Here is a 19725-nt window from a genome sequence, read left to right as displayed (position 1 = left end):
CATGTGTATCTTTGTGTGTCAAGCAGAGAGTGAGACAGAGATCTCCTTTGATGGAACAAGTGCAAACCTTTGCGTGTCAAGAACAGAGAGACTTCTGTTTCCTCAAGTGCTTTGCCCTCGGTCAGTGACAGACGGGAGGCAAAGTTCTCCAGCTGATGTTCAGTCGTGTTCCAGTATCCGCTTCCTGTTGTCAGATTAATGGTCAAGGAATGATCAAGGGCAGAATTAATCTCACTTGACCAAACCAAAATAACAGTCAATAATACAATAATTGTTGTGTTACTTTAACTGAAGCTCACTGTAGTGATTTGGAACTGTGTTGCTCTCTGCTTGCAAGTCTCACATGGTTGGCTGGGGAGAATTATATAAACCAGGTAAGTAAACTCAGCCATTCAGTTTAATTATGAGTCTGTGACAGTTCACCAACGCCTAACAGTTTGAAACAGACAAAAGCTGTGTTGTATTTTAGAAAAAGGAGGAAGTCATTTCTCATGGAATTCCCTGGCTAAGGAAAGACTGAGGCTATGTCTTTAACAGCTAATGTGATGTCTGCCTCGACGTATCTGTCTGTTGAGCTCCATTTGACTAAGAGGCCTTGTCAACGTGACTTACAGTGGTCGTCTGTCTGGGAGACCGGGAGTGATGGGGACCATGGGAGCACATGATGAGTGTGGCAGGTGACAGGAAAGGGACTCTGGGTTTCGTCGAAACCTGTGCAGCACCAAGGCATTTCTGAAGACTTTGAATAATAGTTTATTTTTGGCTCTATTTGTGCATACGTTTTAATAACCGTCCTGCCGTAGGATGGAGACCCAACCCCCCAAGCCCTAAAGTCAGACTACTCCATCCCGATGGAAGCTTTTGCAGTTTTATTAATAGAATACAAAAATGTTACATGATAAACAAATACAGCTCTGGGGACAGTCATTACAGAGCTGTGATTGGAGGGTTGGGACCACCTAATGGGCTGCTGGCTGACTTCAAAGCCTGGTGGCGCTTCTGTGGGGTTTGAATTATGCATCTGCGCTTGCTGCCAGTGTGCGTAAAATGTGTGCATGTCAATGGAATTCTGTGTGTGAGTCTGTGTGTGTGTGTCTATGTGTGTGTGTCCGGGCCCAACAAGGCGGTTCATGTTGACTCCCAAGCTGTTGGCATGTGAGGCGTAGCAGCCAGGGCCTTGTCTGCAAGACAGCATCTGAGCGCTCAAGTGTCTCGCACACGCGTGTTCTCCCATCCCCGTGGGAGAACGCGGCCCGCGGCTCACGCAGCCGTGTGAAGGCGTCGCGCGTGCGTGCGTGCCCGGGGAGGGGAGCGGGGACAGGGTCATGAATGAAGTGGCTCTGGGAGTGAATGGAAGCAGAAGGAGCAGCCTACTGGCTTGTGCGTACACAGCTCCTCACAAAGGAGCAGCAGCCCCGCTCGTCACTGAGATGATCATCCAGCTTGGCGCTGGCGTGTGCAAGACTCCTCAGCCCAAAGGCTACACACACACACACACACACACACACCTACCCACACATGCAAACGCACACATGCATATACACGCATCACACTTGCCTTGCCACATTTCGAAGCATATGGACTCTCCCGATTTAGCCTCAGGACATTCTGAGGACACTGGTGCCACATACGGAGTACCATATTCAATCCAGTCAACCATAACATTTCTGATGATAGATTAGATTAGATATTTTCCACCGAGTCCTTTGTGGCATGTAAAAAGTTATATCACTATTAATCATCCGTGTCAGTTTAAATTAGAGGGCGGTTAGCAAGCATGCTAATCAAATTACAGTAATGCCTGTCTCAAACGGACAGTGAACGGTCCAGTCCTGGAGTCCGTGCTACTGACCACGGAGCGGAGGAAGGTGAAGATTCATGTGCAAGTCAAGCCATCCTCTCCCCCTCCCTTTCCTTTCCTCTTGAGCACACCCATGAATGGAAAGGCGGACATCTTGTCTTCTCCGCCCACACACGAGCTTCATTATGAATGCGACAGTGAACGCAGACGGATGGCGGGAGGTGAACGGGAGGGCTCTGCTCATTCATGGCTCATTCACCGATGAAGATGGAGCATGCAGGAGCCGGAGCATACTGGAGCTGGAGCATGCAGGAGCTGGAGCATGCAGGAGCTGGGCGGACAAGAGGGATCATCAGGATGAGGAGCTCGAACCACAGGGTGAATCTGCTACTTGGTCAGTTTGTATTTGAGTTCCTCCAATTTCTCATGAACTGAACATTTACATTATCTTCTGAAGGACTGAGGGCCTGTATCAAATCAAGATTTAATTCCCATTTCGTAAACAGTGGATTTCTTTTTAAGGTCCCTAAATCGTCATGATATCACCTCGACTGTCACGTTAAATCACCCGCAAGGATTGGGTATAAACATAGTCACACACACACACACACACACACACACACACACACACAAACACACCTACACACACAAATACAGGTACACACAAAAAGATCCTACTGCTCCACCAGTAGAGTGCTAGCAGACCGTAGTCCCCATAGAGGAAAGGACACACTGGGACGGAGGAGACACTATCTCTCAGAGCTCCCGAGTGGGGGTTATTTCTAGGGTGTGGAGCAGCATGGAAACGGAGGCAGCAGGAGTGTGCCTGCTTAGATAGGTGAGACATTCACAGCGGAGGTGTGACGGTGGAGTGCAGATCAGACCTAACGATCTGTTAGAGTTCCGTCTTCCCCTTCAGAGAGAGGGGCGGGAGGGAGGCGAGGCGCGGCTCTCCTCTCATCCTCGCCGCCCGACTCCCCTCCTCACTGCTGTCCCCGGATACGTTGGCGGTGTCATTTCGTTTTAACGACGACAAGGGTGTTTTCACAGTCTGGTCCTTTCTTTTACTCGACTGTGTCAAAGGTGATTTAATCAGACAACATAATCAGGCCTAGGGATGACAGCGTCTGTGCGAGATAACAGGCCACTCAACCTATCCATCTGTCATTTGGAAGAGTCATTAGTTAAGAGGACTTTGTTGTCAAAACTCTGTTATTAGAAGGATGGGGGTGGGGGGGTTCAGAAGGGAGTATTCTGTAGCCACCTTTTATGGTTCTGTGGTGTCCTGCCTTACTGTGGAATTATAGACTGCACCTTTATACCATGAATGTATGGTCCTTGTGTTCAAAATAGTTATGTACTACACAGTATGTGGCCACCATGGAGACTCTAAATTTCATTTTTAGCATGGCGTTTGCTTTTATGGGTCCAGTGTGTATCCGTGTGGTTGACTGAATCCATCCTGTTTAAAGAGAGACTGTTCCTGAAGCAGTAGAATACTCTGTGTGGTATCACTTGTTCTGTTTACCAAAGTCGTATATGGACGCGGTGCGTGAACAGATACCGCTTCCTGTGTGCGTTGTCAATGGCTTATTCTACAATTCGGTGGAAAAGAACACACATGAGTTTCCACAGACAGCTGAACACCGTCAGAGGCTCCCTTTTTCCTGCCTCCACCCTGGAGCTTCCTGCCCGCTCCACAACTCTGCTTGTTGACTTTGAAACGGTTTGGTACATCGATCGGGACACTGGTCCCATTGTGGGAAAGAAGGTGTTGTTGGTCATTCTCAACCGTTCTCCTTTGGTTTGGATGGAAGCTCCTCTGATCTCCTCAACGGTTTCAATATCAGGAATTCGACCCTAGACCGGGCCTTTGTGATCAATGCCTCTGCCTAAACAGAGGCCTTGCTCTTGAACATCTCAGATCCTCCTCAATTGGAGGGTGTACGGCACCAGAGCTTTGCACCAGTGCTGTCTAATAAACACAACCATTATCCTCCTTAGCTGCCCTGTGGCGACTCCAGAAACACAGAGGGGAACAACCTCTCTCCCTCTCTTTGAAGGTGTGTCATATGGTTTTCACCGTGTCCCCACCTGAGAAGGACCTCTGTACGCGACCGGATGACGCGTCCGTCCTGGTGAGACACACAGGGTTCTGTCTGTGTGTGCCTGAGCCACCGGGGGGGCCACAGGTCTCCCCTGACCCACCAGTCTCCCAGAGCTTAGGCCCTGACTTCATGGAACCTCCGCCTGAACAATACAGGGCTTCATGGAAGGGTTCAGGGTTACCCTTACTTCAGCATGATAAAATCAGCTCTTTGTGAGGCTCGACTAAAGGGAGAAAATTGGCCAACAGTAAGCGAGGCTCCCGCTACCATTGGGGAGGGGTGCATTCTAAAAGAACCTATGCATTCTATACATACCCTTCTACTCACGCTGCAAGCCTTCTTGGTGTTATGTTTACACACACAGCTGACTGTGAGAGATGGTGCAAGAGCAGTGGCTTTGTCATCTAATGGGATTCCTTCGCTAAAGTGGTTGTTCTTTATGTGATGTGTATGCTGCTTCATTCCCTGCTGATGCCCAGGAGTACAATGCAGTAACAGACACAGCAATCACAAATGGACACGACACAGCCAAATGATTTGATTAAATAAGTTTATTTTGATCATTTTACATAGACGTGTATATTTCACCCCCGGAGGGAGTGTCACAGTTAGGTTCTAGATAAGGTTGTTTCTTTTCTTTTTTTGTTGTTTAATCACACTTGCTCTAAAAATAAAAATAACCTCTGTTTTCTGCTTAACATCAGAAATAGGTCTCTTTATACATGACTCTTGTATAACAAGAAAGAGCACATTCTCAATACATCACTTCTGTGATTATTCAAATGGAATTACTCCATACAAAGGACTTCTACTTCTAAAGGATATTATTCTAAATGGACTAAATTTGGCATTGTGAACCAACATTTATGACCTCTCCAGCCAGAACTACATCCCATTGGTATCAAATGACGTAAATGCCAGCATTTACTGTGAACATGAACTGTACGGTCTGTAGAGGAGCTTGTGTGTGAAGAGAGTAGAACATAGCAGTATGAGTTCAAAGAAATCCCTGAAAGTGTTAACAATTTTGTGCAAAACAGTTTGATCTATTGGTCTAGAAAAAAAAAGAAAACTTCATAGTACAATAGGAAAAAAGTACTGAGCAGTGTAGCATCGATCAATACTCGCGTGAAAATAATGCGGTACTGCTAGTGTGTGCATACCTTCGATATCCAATTCATGATCACAGTAAACGCAATGATTCTTAGTGATGTAAAAAGGTATTGTGTTGTTTCGTTGTAATACAATATGATAAACACATATGTAGGAGCCTTTTCTAAACCCAAAGATAGACAATAAAGTGTACTTTAAGCATACTTAACATTAAACTTCCCTTTACAGTTTCTTCATCATTATGGTAACAAACAAATAAATACATTGCATCCAAGCCATCATTTACAATATATTAGAATTGCTGCATAATATAGCTATATATATCTATTGTAGTTAATATATAAAACTCATTTGTAAAAAAAAAAAAAAGCTTCATTAAGATAATGTTGTGTAAACACGTCAGATAGGACGGAGTCACATTCAGAGAGATCCTCCATTTGTGGAGGAGGATGAAAGTAATTACAATAGCTGGCACCTAGAACACAGCCCACCAATCCCTATTCACCTCGGGTGAGTCAGAGCAACACCACGCAGACTCTTTCAAAGCCTCCTTTGATTCAATCACCCTCAGTCTCATACATCTGCTCAAGGCCTGTCAGGTGCTTCTCGTTCAGGGCCAGATCGTGACTCCCCTCGGAGGAAAGTCTTTTTGTTCATCGTTTGATGATGTTGTTTTGGTTATTGCCATCCTTATTGACGTGACCTGTGTAGGTCTGCTGTACACGGCCTACAAGCTTGCGTGATATTGCTGACCCAATCACTGAAAGGGATGCACAGAATGAGGGTTTGAAGCCAAAGTTGTATTGTCTGTTGATAACTCGAGCAAAAAGGCCAAAGCAAAAGGCTTTTCTTCACAGGTCAGTGGCGCGGTATGGCCAGGTCATGTGCTCGCTCAGACTCAGTTCCTATGTGTTTCTTCCTTCAGTGGGAGTTCTTTATTACCTACAGCCTGTGAGCCAGTCCTACCTGGGACAAACATGCTTCCCTTCCTTGGGGTTTGATTTCTCCAACTAATTAGCTTGTGACTGAGTGAGTCTCCAGCTCTTTTGAAGGGTCCCCTTTTTTCTCTTCCGGGAAATAGATAGCTTCAAATACCGGGGTAAAAGATTCAAGCACAAAGACTGCTATTGTAACTGTCTGGAATAGGGAAATCTATCCACGGGTGACTCTCTCTACATGGGTGATGTGTCCAGAAACTCAAAACCAGCAGACTGAGTTCTGGCCTTTAAGGAAACTTCAGGTTTACAGATAAGCCCATAGACCTATAGATTGAAGGCCTGTCCTGTTCTGTAGATGAAAAAAGAGAGTTGTCCCTTCATAACTGCTCCAAGACTAAACGGAAGCATTTGATTATTTTGAGGAAAAACAAAAACAACAACATTTACTACATATGTAAAATATAAATCTACTCCAGTGTCCTCTCTCAATCAGTTGAGTTAGTCTTAACTCCAGCCCACAGAAACAATCATAGGCAGAAACCTCCAGTTTCAATTCTAACCTACACAGAAGAATGACATAAATCACACAAAAAAAAGCTCCAGTAAGGTGCAGGAACCTGTCATGGCATCACCGGCACTGCTTTGTATTTGTAAGTGCTGAAAGACATTTAAAAGAACAGGGGAATCCAAAGCAACGACCTGTCTGCACTGATGACGTGAAAGCTCAAAGTCTTAAGGCTGGCTGGCCAGACTTTCATGGTTGATGAAGAACAAAGTCACTGACATTTACCACAGGTGTATTTTTGGCCTCTCAGTGACTTTTTTTTGGTTGTAGTTGTTGACGGTGGTCAGTGCAGAGCCTGTGATGGAATGTAACGCTGCCAGGGCACTTGGTGCACATCCACATGCAATGTGACAGACAGACACACGGACATACATACAGACAGAGGACAGGTCCATGTTCAGCATTCAGTAGTATGGCACTGTAGAGAGGGGCTCCATCCCCCGGATGGTTCAGTGGCTCTTATTGGACAAAGGTGGAAGGGCCACCAGCTGCCGATTGGCTGGCTCCAGCATACAGCTCGGTCTGCTTGTCAGTGTGTGGTGGGACAGAGGTGTCTGGTCATGAGCAAGGCGCTCTCTTTCTCAAGTTAACAACAGCCATGGGCAGCAGAGGAGTGGGAGGGGTCATGAAGATATAGCGATGAGGATGAGGATGAAGAGGAGGACAATAACAATGGATGGCTCGGTGGTAAAGAAGGGGATTGGCTGTCCTCTGGTATTCTATTCCTTTATCGTCCTCCCAAAGGCAGCGTGCATGGTTCCATCAGTCCATGATTCCTCACTCTGGTGGCTCCTCACGTAGTGACCTGGGAGAGAAAAGGAGAGGGAGGAGGAGGAGGAGGAAGGAAACAAAGTGTGGTTAGGGTCTCGCTTCCCCACAGGATGATCACATGTAATTACAGAGCTTCTGAACCATCTGTCTGGGTCATCCTGCCCCTCCTCCTCCTGGGCCTGGCTCAAACCTTCACCTGTCAGCAACACAGATTGAGAAATTCACCTGTCTGACTCTGCTAAACCTGCCTCACTCTGCCAAACCTGCCTCACTCTGCTAAAACTGCCTCACTCGGCTCAACCTGCCTCCCTCTGCTAAACCTGCCTCACTCTGCCAAACCTGCCTCACTCTGCTAAACCTGCCTCTGTTCTGGGTTGTGGTACTGTATAGTTGTTGTGTCCTGCTGATTTAATCAGAAACACCATGGGGGTGTTTCTCACTGCTTGTTGTGCTGTCATCTGTCATGACAGAGGTATCATCTGCCCTGAATGCTCCAGTACACCCTAGAACACTACTGCTGGAGACACAAGCTACAACAGGATTACAGCTAGGGGTTGTAGGGCGATGCACACACACACATGCATACACGCATGAAAATATGAATATTAACACACACACACAACAAACAAACAAACATTCATGCTCCAGAGACACACAAGCCTCACACAACAAGGGTAATTAGCTTTAAGGCTGGATTACAGGATTTCAGAGAACAATGTATTTAATTGTTGGCGTGTCTTTGGTGGCTGGGGTGGTGAAATCTCCCAGGAACCCATAGTCACTAATACATAATTACTGTTTTAGCCAGAATTGACGTTCTCATAAAATAAAAAAAAATTAAAAAAAAAAAACTACCAAGATGGACAACACAGCCTGTATCAATCCATGTGTGAATCCGTGTGGAGGATTTACAGCATGGTCATTCCTACACAGTCACCCCTCCTGATAGTTGACAGTGTTGAACACTGGAGAACCGCTCAGCTAAGAAGACAACTGTGCAGACACATGCTCATTAGCTAGAGTGCTGCCAAAAAACTGTAATCAATCTGAAATGTGTGTGTGTGTGTGTGTGTGTGTGAGGGGGTTTAGGGTTGGCTCCAAGGATGGCTGAACTGGTCTAGTTCTGCAGCATAGTTTGGCTTGACTGCAATAGGCATTCTCAAACTAAGGCTGGCCGGACTGACAGCCTGGGATGGCAACTGTATGGGGGTGGAGAGAGTGGCTGGGTAGCATCTGATTGGACACATGGAGGAAGCCCTTCCCTGGCCACAGTGGGGCCCTGGATCGAGGTTCTGTGTGGTCTATAGTTAAGCCTGGACCCCAACCTAGCCCAGCCCAGCCAATCCCAGCTCAGCCCAGCCAAGTCCAGCCAATCCCAGCTCATCTTAGCCCACCCAAGTCCGGCTCATTCCGTCCCGGCCCAGTATGGCCTAGCGCAAAACTGCTGGCTGAGGACTCAAAGCTTGAATCGAAGTAGAAAAAATAGTCATTCATTAGGACTGTCCACAGCTGCAAAAACAGCGCATTTGGACAGCATGAATGGAGAGGGGTTTGCCTTCTGAAGGCTTCACCCCAAAGAAGCTGTTTAAAGCGGCTGGGGTCTTTGGTCAGTCTCCAGCGCGGAACCCTCCCTGGTGAGAGAGGGGTGCTGTGGGTCCACCGCATGTGCTTGGCCAGGGGGCGTCACCCCTGTACACTCACTTAATTGGATCCCTGCTTATCTGATCTCCATCTAGGATTGCATCACCAAAGATTAATAGCTTGCGATGCATTACAGCTTAAGCGATTAAAGCCTCTCTCCATCCTCAACCCCCCCCAGCATTTCTCTCTCTCCCTCCTCTCTTTCTCTCCCTTCCTCCCGCCCACTGTTTCTCAGTCTCTCTCTCCCCCTTCCTTCCCCTCTCCTACCTCTGTCCCTTCACTGCTTTGGCTGATTCAGCCTCTTACATCAGACCCATGTGTTCTGACTCGAGGGCTGGACCGCACTACTGGGAGGGACCTTGAAGTGGGCGGCTGCCATTGGCTACCTGACTCTTGCCCCAGCGAGCTTCCTGCATCGCTCTGTGTGTTCCTGTTGCTATGGAAGAACGTCGACACAGAACCGACACAAATCCTCATGTGCTCGCCTGACACGACTCGGTTTCGATTGCCCTCAGCCCTCCAAGGCCACTGATGACCATCCGTCACCATGGAGACGGGGTCATTGATCTGTCCTTGTGGTGGCGTCACGTGGCGCTGTGGAGCGGGGGGGTAAACATCCCACACATACGAGAGCTCGGGAAACTCTCCTCTCAGCTAGCTTCATTAGCCGCTCTTTTAATTCGCCACTCAAAGGGCAGTGGCACGTCGCTTCAGCCCGCGCGAGCGACAGTGGCGCTGAGCCGGTGACAACCCCAGGATCTCTGCGCCGAGTCGGCGACTCAACCGTAGCACGCGCCCCCCTGGCTGCCACATGGGAGCCTCCCATGTCACTTGTCATTTCCCCGCACGCTAATTTTGCCCTGTTACTGTCAGCAGTGTGGCTGCCGCTGCCCTTCTGATGCTGCTAGCGTCCCTTAATTAAGCCCTGTTAATCTGTTGTCACTTACCCATGACATTTACATGAACTGTTCTTTTGATGGCCTAACACTGTGATTGATTTATGTATATTTTTTTAAACCATTCCAGTAAAAGGACTCAAGGAGCAGGGCACAGCTACAGCACATCATTCACAGGTCCAATCTGTGCTTTTGATTGTAGGATTTAAACTGGATCAAATCAATCCAGGATTGAGAAGGCCAACAAGTCAATGCGGTCTGACTGGGTCATGGAGAAATAAAAACATTCTTGACTCCATGTCTTAACGTGATAAACGTTCGCAAGCAGCCACAATGGCATGAAACAAAATCTTTTGCCCCCGCAATCAGCGGGTCAGGTTTAATCTTGTTATTTTTAGCTAGCTCCTGGCTAACTGGCCATTGTCCTGCTGAGCAGTCTTGGCCAGCCTACCACCTCCTGCTTCCCTGCTGTTGTGTATTTTCTCTGTTGATAATTGGCGTGAGGGGCGCAACGCTGCGTGTGTGTGTGTGTGATAAGAGAGGGGAAGGGAGGCAGGGCAGCGAGACCTTGACAAGGTGCCAAATCGACACACCTAGAATGCCCTGACACTCCATAAACACAATAGCGTCAGGAAGTGCATCTAAGATCAATGATGTGTCGTTGTGCATCCCTTCCAACATTTACTACATGTTATTGCAATTAATGATCTTGGGAAACTTAGAAGACAGTGCTTTTTTAAACATATACAGTTTCTAATGTTACCAGTCCTATCAAAGGCTACTAAATCTCTTCTCAGTAAAAAGAGGTTTTGGAGAAGCTTAGGACAGTACAGAGCCAACAACTATAAAAGTTAAAGGTTAAACGTGAGAAAAAGTTTTCAAAACCGCCATAGAGGTTTTGAAATACAGTCAACTCCAGCAGTTTGATAAACAACAGTTAGTATCTAACAAATGAGCCTAACCCTCCGGGAGGCTAGAGTGAAGGTATAAATTACCTGGTCATACCTTGACTGTGGAGGGCGGTCTGGACAGCTGGCTCAGCCTGAGAAAAGAAGAGGAGACAAACGCTTTAGAAGCCATCCATCCACACACACCCACAGCATCCTAACCCAAGGAATCAAAACAGTGAAGGGGAACTCCAGAACCTGAGATCCACACGTCAGTGCCTTTCTTTAGTATGTCTGTCTACAACTCCACTATCAGATTGAATGTGTTGATTTAGCAGACGCTTTTATCCAAAGGGACACACAGGGGGATACGAACCGGTGACCTCTTAATTTGCAGTCTGCTCTGCCACTGAGCTATACCCCTCCTGAGCTATACCCCTCCTGAGCTATACCCCTCCTGAGCGATACCCATTCCTTGAGCCCCCCTAGGCCAGAGTAAAACAGGCAGTGTTGTTCCTAGTCTGGTCTCATGCTGTACTCACAAGGAGTACTTGCCCTCATGCGGATGTACTAAGCCAGGGCAAAGCCTAGCAGATGAGGCAGGCACATGTGTGAGAGAGTGTGTGTGTGCGCGAGAGAAAGTTGACGTGAGAATTCAATGTTTTGGGGCTTCTGCTCCTAGTCTGAGCTATTAATGGCATCCCCTCAGCCCAAAAAAGCGAACAACCTAGAAATAATAAAGCGACTTCAAGGCTGGAAATAGACAGACGCGCCTCAACGAGTAGCTCACTCTGTTCCTCGGCTTCTATAAATAGCCCCTGAATATCTAAAGACGGCATCACAGAAGAAAACTGCTTCTGTCAAGGCAGGAGAAAAATGTGTAAATGTGGAGCTTCGGAGCGTGAACAGTGGCTATAAATAACATGTTTGTGGAATAACCCCTGCTTCATGTTGCCGTTTCACTGTCATCTCTCTGCGGAGCTGCTGAAAGCATCTTACATAACAGAGCTGCTGTTGAAGTTTAGCCGAGCCCCCTGCACTGGAACGTCACTGACCGTGCTCTGTTCAGTCGACAGAGGCTTCCGCAACGAGGACTGTTTGTAAACTATGCTGATAGGACTGAAATGTGGGAGTACACCGTCAATAGACCTTGTCGTGGTTACGTATCCAAGACGTGTACATCGTGAACCCTCTTGAAAACCACGGGCCTGCGTGGAAGGGCTCTAATCTACAGGAACTCCCAGAAGTGGCTCATGTTCCAAGAAGCAGCTCATAGTTGGCAATGGCATGTTCTATCTGCTATGCCCTGTGTCGTATGACGTGAGCATGTGGTTAGATTATATAGTTACAGCGATCAAGTGCCCTCGGGGACGCACTTAACAATACTGTGGCCTTGGCTGAGACCGCAAAGCGCTATCTGTTACAGGCATGAAAGAGTGCGACTTTTTATCATTGTTCCGCGATATCCTTCACTTCCTTCTTTCTGGACCGTGCCCAAAAGTCTGCCCGACTCATGCTGGGTGCTGGGTTGTGGCCTGACTAGGACTGGACAGTGAGTTAGCAGCCAGACGCTGACCTGGTGAGGTCCTTGTGTCATAGTTCACCGTCATCGCAGAAAGGCTGCCGATCTGTCATGCACTAAATCATATTAAAACCAAAGTTGAATTTTAAACTAAGAAGTGGGAATCGTAGCCAAGCATCGTGTCTTGTCCCCTTGCTGCTGAGCTGAGTTGCATCGTGGGAACTGGCAGTGACAGGCCCTGCAGCGTCTCACGTCACCCTGCCATCCTGCCATCCTGCCTAAAAATGTCCCCAGACTCCGACAGGCAGGAAGTCATTTTTGAGAAGCGAGGGAGTCTACTCAGTAAAAATTGCCTCCGAAAAAGAGAGCCTCTATAGAATAGCGGATGAGTGCGTTTGTGTCTTAGCCTTTTATGGCCATGTGATGCTACTGACGTTTGGTTTGGACGAGTGGAGGACGGGGATGTTTGGGTGTGAACCTCCTGAAGGGCGGCAACTCATAAAACACAGTGTAAGCACACTTTAATAATGTGATGGCTTGTTGGAACTGCTTGTGTCAGCTCCGCAGGCCTTTTAGCTGACGGCTGAGGCGTTCTATTGGCCACGGCCCTTTCAGAGGCTCTGGCACTGTGTCCTGATTGGCTGGCAGGGCCCGGGCTGGGCAGGGTTGTCCCTGCTCAACAACTGACCTGCGAAAGCAAGGTGAAGTGCTGCAGCGTCCTTTCCCTCACGCCTGACTACAGACTGTCACTGTGAATGAGGGAGGAGCTGGAACAAGGCCCTCTATCTGACCTTCCTGGTACCTTCCCCTCTGTTCACTTAGCCCTGGATAACAGGACGATCCACGGGTATTCAGCTACTGTGTTCAGCAGCTTTGAATCTGAAGTGAATGTTGCCCAAGTGTAAAGTGTTTTTCCAGCTTCTTCCGTCTTCTACCGCTTAGAAATAAATCCTTTTCTTGTCACATCCAATTCATATGATTGCATATCAGCACAGAGCTAAATCATGTATGAAAGTATATATATACGTATAAAAGTATCGTACGACTCCGTGTCCAAGGCGTGTGAGGTCAGCTGGTACTCACTGCTTGTCTGCCTTCTCCCGGTCGTCCAGGAAGAAGAGGGCGGTAGCCAGGAAGAACATGCCCCCGAGCACGATGACAAAGGGGCAGAGCATGAGGGCATAGCCCAGGCTGAGGAACTGCCACAGGACGGACGAGGCGTAACTCTGCTGGAGGCCGTCCGAGATCTGGACACACACACACACACACACATTAGACATTTTTTCCCCAATGTGTTCACATTAGATATATGTTCAAGAATACATTTAAGGCTGTACCTTTTTCACACTAAAGTTCACTGACACACAGTAGATTCTCTGTATAGTTCTGGCAACCCATTCCCTGGAGTTTAGTATAATTGCAGTGTGCAATTCTGCAAATGTCTTGTGTGAAGTTATCCAATTGTACTGAGAGGTTCAGTGGAGGATGACACGCTCAGCTTCTGCTATGCGTACACACACAGTGTGCTGTATCTATGACTGCGAGTCAGAGATGAACATCCCTATATAGTTCATTCCTGCTCCATTAGACAAATCAATAATGGAAGGTAACACACTTATCAGATGAATATTTCAACAAACACAAAAAGGCAGTTATGAAACCTGAAGACTTGCATGAACGTCTGCACGCACGTTTGCACACACACACACACACACACAACGTAATTTTAATTCATTGAAGGTTAAAGTAACACTGGAGCAGATTTTCCCTGGTCTGTCACGCAAGGCGCTAAAGAAAACAACAGCTGGGTAATGTTGTAGGCTGGCTATTTAAAGTGCTGACATAAGCACTGCTCTGTGTAGGGTGGTCAGACCCGTACCACAGAGAAAGAGAGATAGAGAGAGAGAGAGACATAGACAGCGAGAGAAGTAGAAAGATAGAGGGGGAGAAACAGAGAGAGAGCAGAGGAAGGGGGTAGAGTGATCAGGCCGGACAGAGATTGGCTCTAGTAAATAGTTTTGTTTTGATTGAAGACTCACTGACTGACAAAATCTTCCTGCTTCATGGCCACCACCTCTCCTTCTGTCTCTTCTTTTGTCTGTGTCGGTCTTTCTCTCTGTCTGTCTGTCTGTCTGTCTGTCTCTCTCTGACTCACTCTGTCTGTGTCAGTCAGTCTCTCTCTCTCTATCTCTATCAGACCTTCTCCTTTTCTTCCTCTGTCTGTGTTGGTGTCTCTGTCTCTGAGTGTGGGGGGGGAGGGGGGAGGGGGGAGGGGGGAACAGGTCACCCTGAGTGAAGCACATCGATTATCTGTTAGCATCAGCATAGTGAAACTAGCCCTCAGGGAGGTGGTCAAGTGCTGACAGGAGTGTGTGTGTGTGTGTGTGTGTAAAGGGATGAGAGTGTGTGTGTATGTGTGTGTGTGAGAGAGAGAAGTGTGTATGTAGTGTGCTTCACCTGTGTTTTATTAGCATGAGTGTACAGTATGTGTGTGTAAGTGTGTGTGTGTGTGTGGGTGGAGCAGGGGGGTTTTCTGGGGTATCAAGTGCCTGCAGGGTTCACTCAGTCAGGTGTGTTCTTCCACACAACATTAGCTGCCATTCCCACTTAACCACCGCCAATGACAAAATCTGGAGGCTAAAAATATATAGCCAGGGCATGTCTAATAACATATTAGCAGGCATTTCTCCTGTGAGATTGCAGGGAGATTGTTACTGACATTACACCGCCACCCACTCTGCCTCTGGCTCTGTCCCACTCATGCACGTAACACCACTCGCAACTGCTCTGGTCCACATGCTAGCACGGTGCTAGCTGGTCAACACCCTAGCAGCACTGAGCTGTATGGTCTAGCTGGTTCACATGTTAGCACGGGGCTAACTTGGCTCACACCGCAACATCCAGACATCATGAACTTCTGCTCTCTCACCAGAGGAATGGGCAGTGTTATTAACAGAGCACACAGCTGCAGCCTAGTTCATTTGCAAGCACAGCCCTGCCTCATCATACAACACCTATGCACAGTAGGGGCTTCATGGTTTGGTTTGTGGAGCTTCTCGTTGAGGTCTTATGTTTGGGGCCGAGGCACACACACTTGTAAAAATCGAACTCTGCAGGGCAGGCGATCAAGGCTTCGCTCTGTGGTTGCTAGGCAATGCCTTGCTGCATGTTTTTACTGTGGTTTTAGGTCTGCAGACTCTCTTCATTCCTCTGAGGCTTCAGCGAGGAGTATGAATGGGGGGTTGTGGGTACACAGCATCACCGCGAGGTCATCATCGCACCGGCCCGCGAAACTTTCGCAAGGAAACCAAAGTAGTCGCTGGTGACGCACGCTGGGCATTCTGGGTCTGCTGTGGGCATGTGGGGGTGTCACATCCAGGGGTCGGCTGGCCAATCGGCTGGGTCAACTTCCTGAGGTCCACAGACTTGTGAGGTGGGATACTGAGCCGGTCCAGCATTCGGACGTTCTGGGAGTGATGGTGCGCTGTCGGAATGTGCCAGGTGACTGGTACTCTACCCCTAGACCAAATGTGATAGCCTTGTGAGACTTCACAACACACACACTTCCGCAGAAGAGTGCTGACCTAGTCGATTGAGGTGAGAATCTCCCAACAATGGACAGGCCACAAGGACATAGAGAGAAAAAAGCTTCCAATTACATACTCTAATAATATCTACAACGGCATTTGGGTGGAATCCCAACAACATAGTATTTTGTCTTCATCAAGTCTTTCGTCTCGGTCTTATCTGTCGTTATTTTGGTGTGTTTTTTTCTTTTTGAAAGGCACCGCTTGAATTATTCAGGGGATTCATGTTTCCCATTACAGAACATTCTGGATGCTTATGAGCTGCGTGTGTGTCTCTGTACTGCCAGCCCCTGTGGATCCTCTCCCTCTGTTTGATCCTCTAATTAAACACCAGCTTCTCTCTCTCTGCTGCCATCTTCCCTCTCTCGTCTAGGCCCGGGACACGGCCATACAGCCAACTACAGCTTCACATACTGTAGAAGGACATGCTAGAAGGATTAGCAATTGTCTCTTCCTTCATTATAAACAAAGTACAAACTGCATCAAACATTAACAGCTGTTTTTGAAGTGAAACTCCCATATTGTTTTGTTAGTGCCTCAGTTGTGGAGATAAGGGGGGGCCACACACTGAGGCAATACTATACTGTTCCTTACCTCATGACCTCCCGCAAAGAATTTAGTCAGTGGGCGAGAGTGTGTGTGTTTTTGTGTGTGTGTGTGTGTATGTGAGAGAGAGAGTATGTACGACTGAGTAAGAAAACAACCAAGACTGAGGAAAAGAGAGAGAGAGCACAGACCAGTTTGTTCCAGGTCAGCCACAGGAACAGCACAGGCATTTCCAAAGGTTACTATTTAACTTGGAAAATGATTGTTCTTTCTCACAGGAATGAGGGGAATGCCAGTTGGCAGTCAGAGGTAGGCAATGTTTTATTTTCCTTGGAGTGACAAAGAGGTGGCGTGTCATGGCCGCTGTCGTGGTACTACACAGTTATTGTCTCTACAAGAACGCCAGGCAGAGGTTTAAGAGACAAGAGGGAACAGTGAGAGGATGCGGTAGCCTTTAGTATCCTTGTGTGCCAGTACGAACCCCGTTCTTTGGCCTGGACTAGTCTAACAGCAATACGGCTCTCCAAGGGACTGGGTTTACTGTAAAGTGGGCTGACAGAAAGAGAGTAGGAGCGTTGAGGTCACCCCTCTGCTCACCAGTCCTCCTGAGATGGGTTTTAAAAGCTACACTTGTAACTCACTTAACATGGCAGCGCCCCACTTAAGCCCAGCCCTGGTAAAGTGGATGTACGGTAGGATCAGCGTGTGGATGCAGAGGCATGTATGATAGGGTTGTATCCCTGTGTGGATTAACACAGTGAGCTGTGAGCCGGGGTAAGTCTTACACAGTGTGTGCATGTGTGTGTGTGTGTGTGTGTGTGTGCAGAGTGAGAGAGTACAGCTGTTTTGAGGCTGAGATCCACGACCCATATTCAGCTATGTGCCTCCTGCGTACTGTGCAGTACTCCCAGACACATGGTCAGTCATGGGTCCTCAGACTGGGGCTTACCAGGCCTATCAGGTAGGGGCTCCCAGCATCCCCCAGGAGGTGAGAGGTAAAGCTCTGGAAGGCAACTGCTGTGGCTCTCCTCGTGGGGATGACGACATACTGCAGGGAGAAGGAGTAAGAGAGAGAGACACAGAGACAGAGAGAGAGAGAGAGAGAGAGAGAGAGAGAGAGAGAGAGAGAGAGAGAGAGAGAGAGAGAGAGAGAGAGAGAGAGAGCACAGGTGACACACACAGAGATAAATATAAAGAGATAGAAAACAAAGAGAGAAAGAGGGATAGAGAGAGAGAGGGGGTGAGAGAGAGAGAGATCAAGGGAAAAGAAAGAAAAGGAGAGAGAGAGAAATAGAGAGAGATGAACAAAGAAGAAAAAAAGAAAGAGAGATGGAGTCAGGTGGGGACAAAGCAGGAGTAAAGGTTCATCCATCCATAAAACAACATCTTCAGGAGGATTCAATTATGCACGCTGAGTCCACCCCATTGCCACGGAGCTTTTCCCCTGTCAGCTGCAGCTAAAATGACAGGACCTGACCTGACCTGACCTGGGGAGCTGTGAGGTCTCTTATTCAACAGTGCAAGGCTAGGGCCGAGGCGACAAACCCATGGTCTGGCTGGTGCTTCCACTTTACAGGAAGTCACATTTAATCTGGCTCTCCCCAGTGTCAAGCTGCCCTCCTGCTAACTGTGGGACTGAAAAATACGGTCTCTTTGAAAAATAACTTATTTTATTTCCATGAGTGGTGTATGCATCAAGCTTGGTCACAGGGGATAATTACTGGCCCCGCCCGTCCTATACAAAGTCCTTCTACGGTCACACATTTTTATAACCCTAAATAAGAAGCTGCATCTAACAGGATGACCGCCTTTGTTACAGTGTGCTGTAGAAGTTTCCAGAGGCACAGTGGATAAGTATAGGTTCTCAGTACATACCATTAAAATGTCCGCTGTGATGGCCCAATTCAGAAAGAGCAGTGTTTCACCAATGAAGATACAGATCTAGAGAGGAACATGAGAAAGATTGACATCATGTAACTAATTAGGATTGTTTATGTGCCTTTGACAGACTTTACAATGCATCAGAGTGTCTAATTTGAAACATTTGTCCTGCAGATATGGCTACTGTCTGTGGGAATCTACTGGTGAACAAAACTGCTTCAGTGGCTGTGGTTTGGAAACTTGTTATTATGCTGTGGTCAAATTATACAGGGACAGGGATTTTATATTCTATTGAACAGAGGGTTTGACCTTTGAGCACAAAACCAGAATCAGTCAGAGAAAGTCATTTGACAGTGTGACAGAAAAGTGTAGCCCTGAAGCAACTGGTCCAGATATGTGACAACTCAAACATTTCCAGAAAAAGGATCTCGAGGATTTGGTTGCGACAGAGTTCACTGGTTCGCTTGCCCTGGTTGGTACTCTTTCTTTTTTTAAACACTGAGACAGGCCAGCCTGCCGGAGGATCCATGTCCTCTGACTGAGGCATGACCTCCCTGCCAGCCTGGCTGATGCTCGTGGGGCTGGGTCTGGGTCTGGGTCTGGGGCCGGGGCCTGACTGACTGACTGACATGGCAGGGTTGGAGGCATGGCTGCCTTTAAGCTGCTAGTCAGACACTGTGACCGCCACACGGCCTCGTGGGAAGGCGAACCCAAGCCGTGCTCCGACCAGCAGCTAGCCTGCGCAGACAGCAGCTGTGGGTGCCCCAAATGAGCCCAGACACTGTGGCCTGGTGTCACCATCTTTAACAGCACATCTGTCAATGCTTAGCTATGAAAGTAGAGTCGCTCAGTTACATCTTGTTATGGCTGTTGTAAAACGAGAGGATATCCCATATGTACAGCAGTCTCGATTTATCTACCAGGGTGGAGAAGCAATACGGTACCATGGCAAAATGGTCATCCTATTTCCTGAGTCTGCAGGTGTTTTATGGGATTGAAGAAGAGTTGGAGACAGTGCTGAGTGTCCGGTTGGATGGGGGTATTTTCCTATCCCTGTCCCACCAACATTATTAAACCAGGACTCACTTGAGCAGCTAAGTGCAGCAGGAACAGATAAACCTCTCTGCCACTCTCACCTCTACAACCTGTGCTGCTCATAAAAGTCTAAAAACTAAAGTTTAAATCCTAAATTTCCTCTACCGTTACCAGAAATGACCGGCTTGACCTCGCCAGCCAATGACGTCTGAGACCAGACTTTCCAAGGACTTACAAGAACACTGTTTGTCGTGAACCAGACTGTTTACGGGTATTATTTTCCATCTTTTCAAATATTATTACTCAGCCCGTTGAAAGTCAGTTCCTCCTCCTTTGTCCCTGATAAGGGTGTTAAATGTCTGCACGGTGACTCCAGAATGCCACGGCGCATTGTTCTATTGCAGCAATTGTGAAAGTTGCACCCTTTCCTGCTT

General features: G+C 47.7%; 1 protein-coding gene across 2 annotated transcripts in view; it reads right to left on the bottom strand.

The window, feature by feature from the left end:
- Positions 1-4442: 4442 nt before the first annotated feature.
- The window catches only part of spns2 (SPNS lysolipid transporter 2, sphingosine-1-phosphate), a 62759-nt gene continuing 47476 nt past the window's right edge, over positions 4443-19725 (bottom strand). Inside the window, exons 9-13 of one of the 2 annotated variants that reach the window (XM_084698412.1) lie at positions 18251-18316; positions 17325-17423; positions 13326-13489; positions 10829-10875; positions 4443-7330 (exon numbers count right to left, since the gene is read on the bottom strand). In XM_084698412.1, the coding sequence (XP_084554538.1) occupies positions 10833-10875; positions 13326-13489; positions 17325-17423; positions 18251-18316 (372 nt within the window). In that variant the 3' untranslated portion in view covers positions 4443-7330; positions 10829-10832. The remainder of the gene's footprint in view (positions 7331-10828; positions 10876-13325; positions 13490-17324; positions 17424-18250; positions 18317-19725) is intronic. The other variant, XM_084698411.1, reaches the window with a different exon arrangement.

This window comes from Hypomesus nipponensis, chromosome 5 (genome assembly GCF_054491055.1).
Source record: "Hypomesus nipponensis isolate SF chromosome 5, ASM5449105v1, whole genome shotgun sequence".
Lineage (NCBI taxonomy): Eukaryota > Metazoa > Chordata > Actinopteri > Osmeriformes > Osmeridae > Hypomesus > Hypomesus nipponensis.
This window is presented reverse-complemented; position numbering and strand designations above follow the sequence as displayed.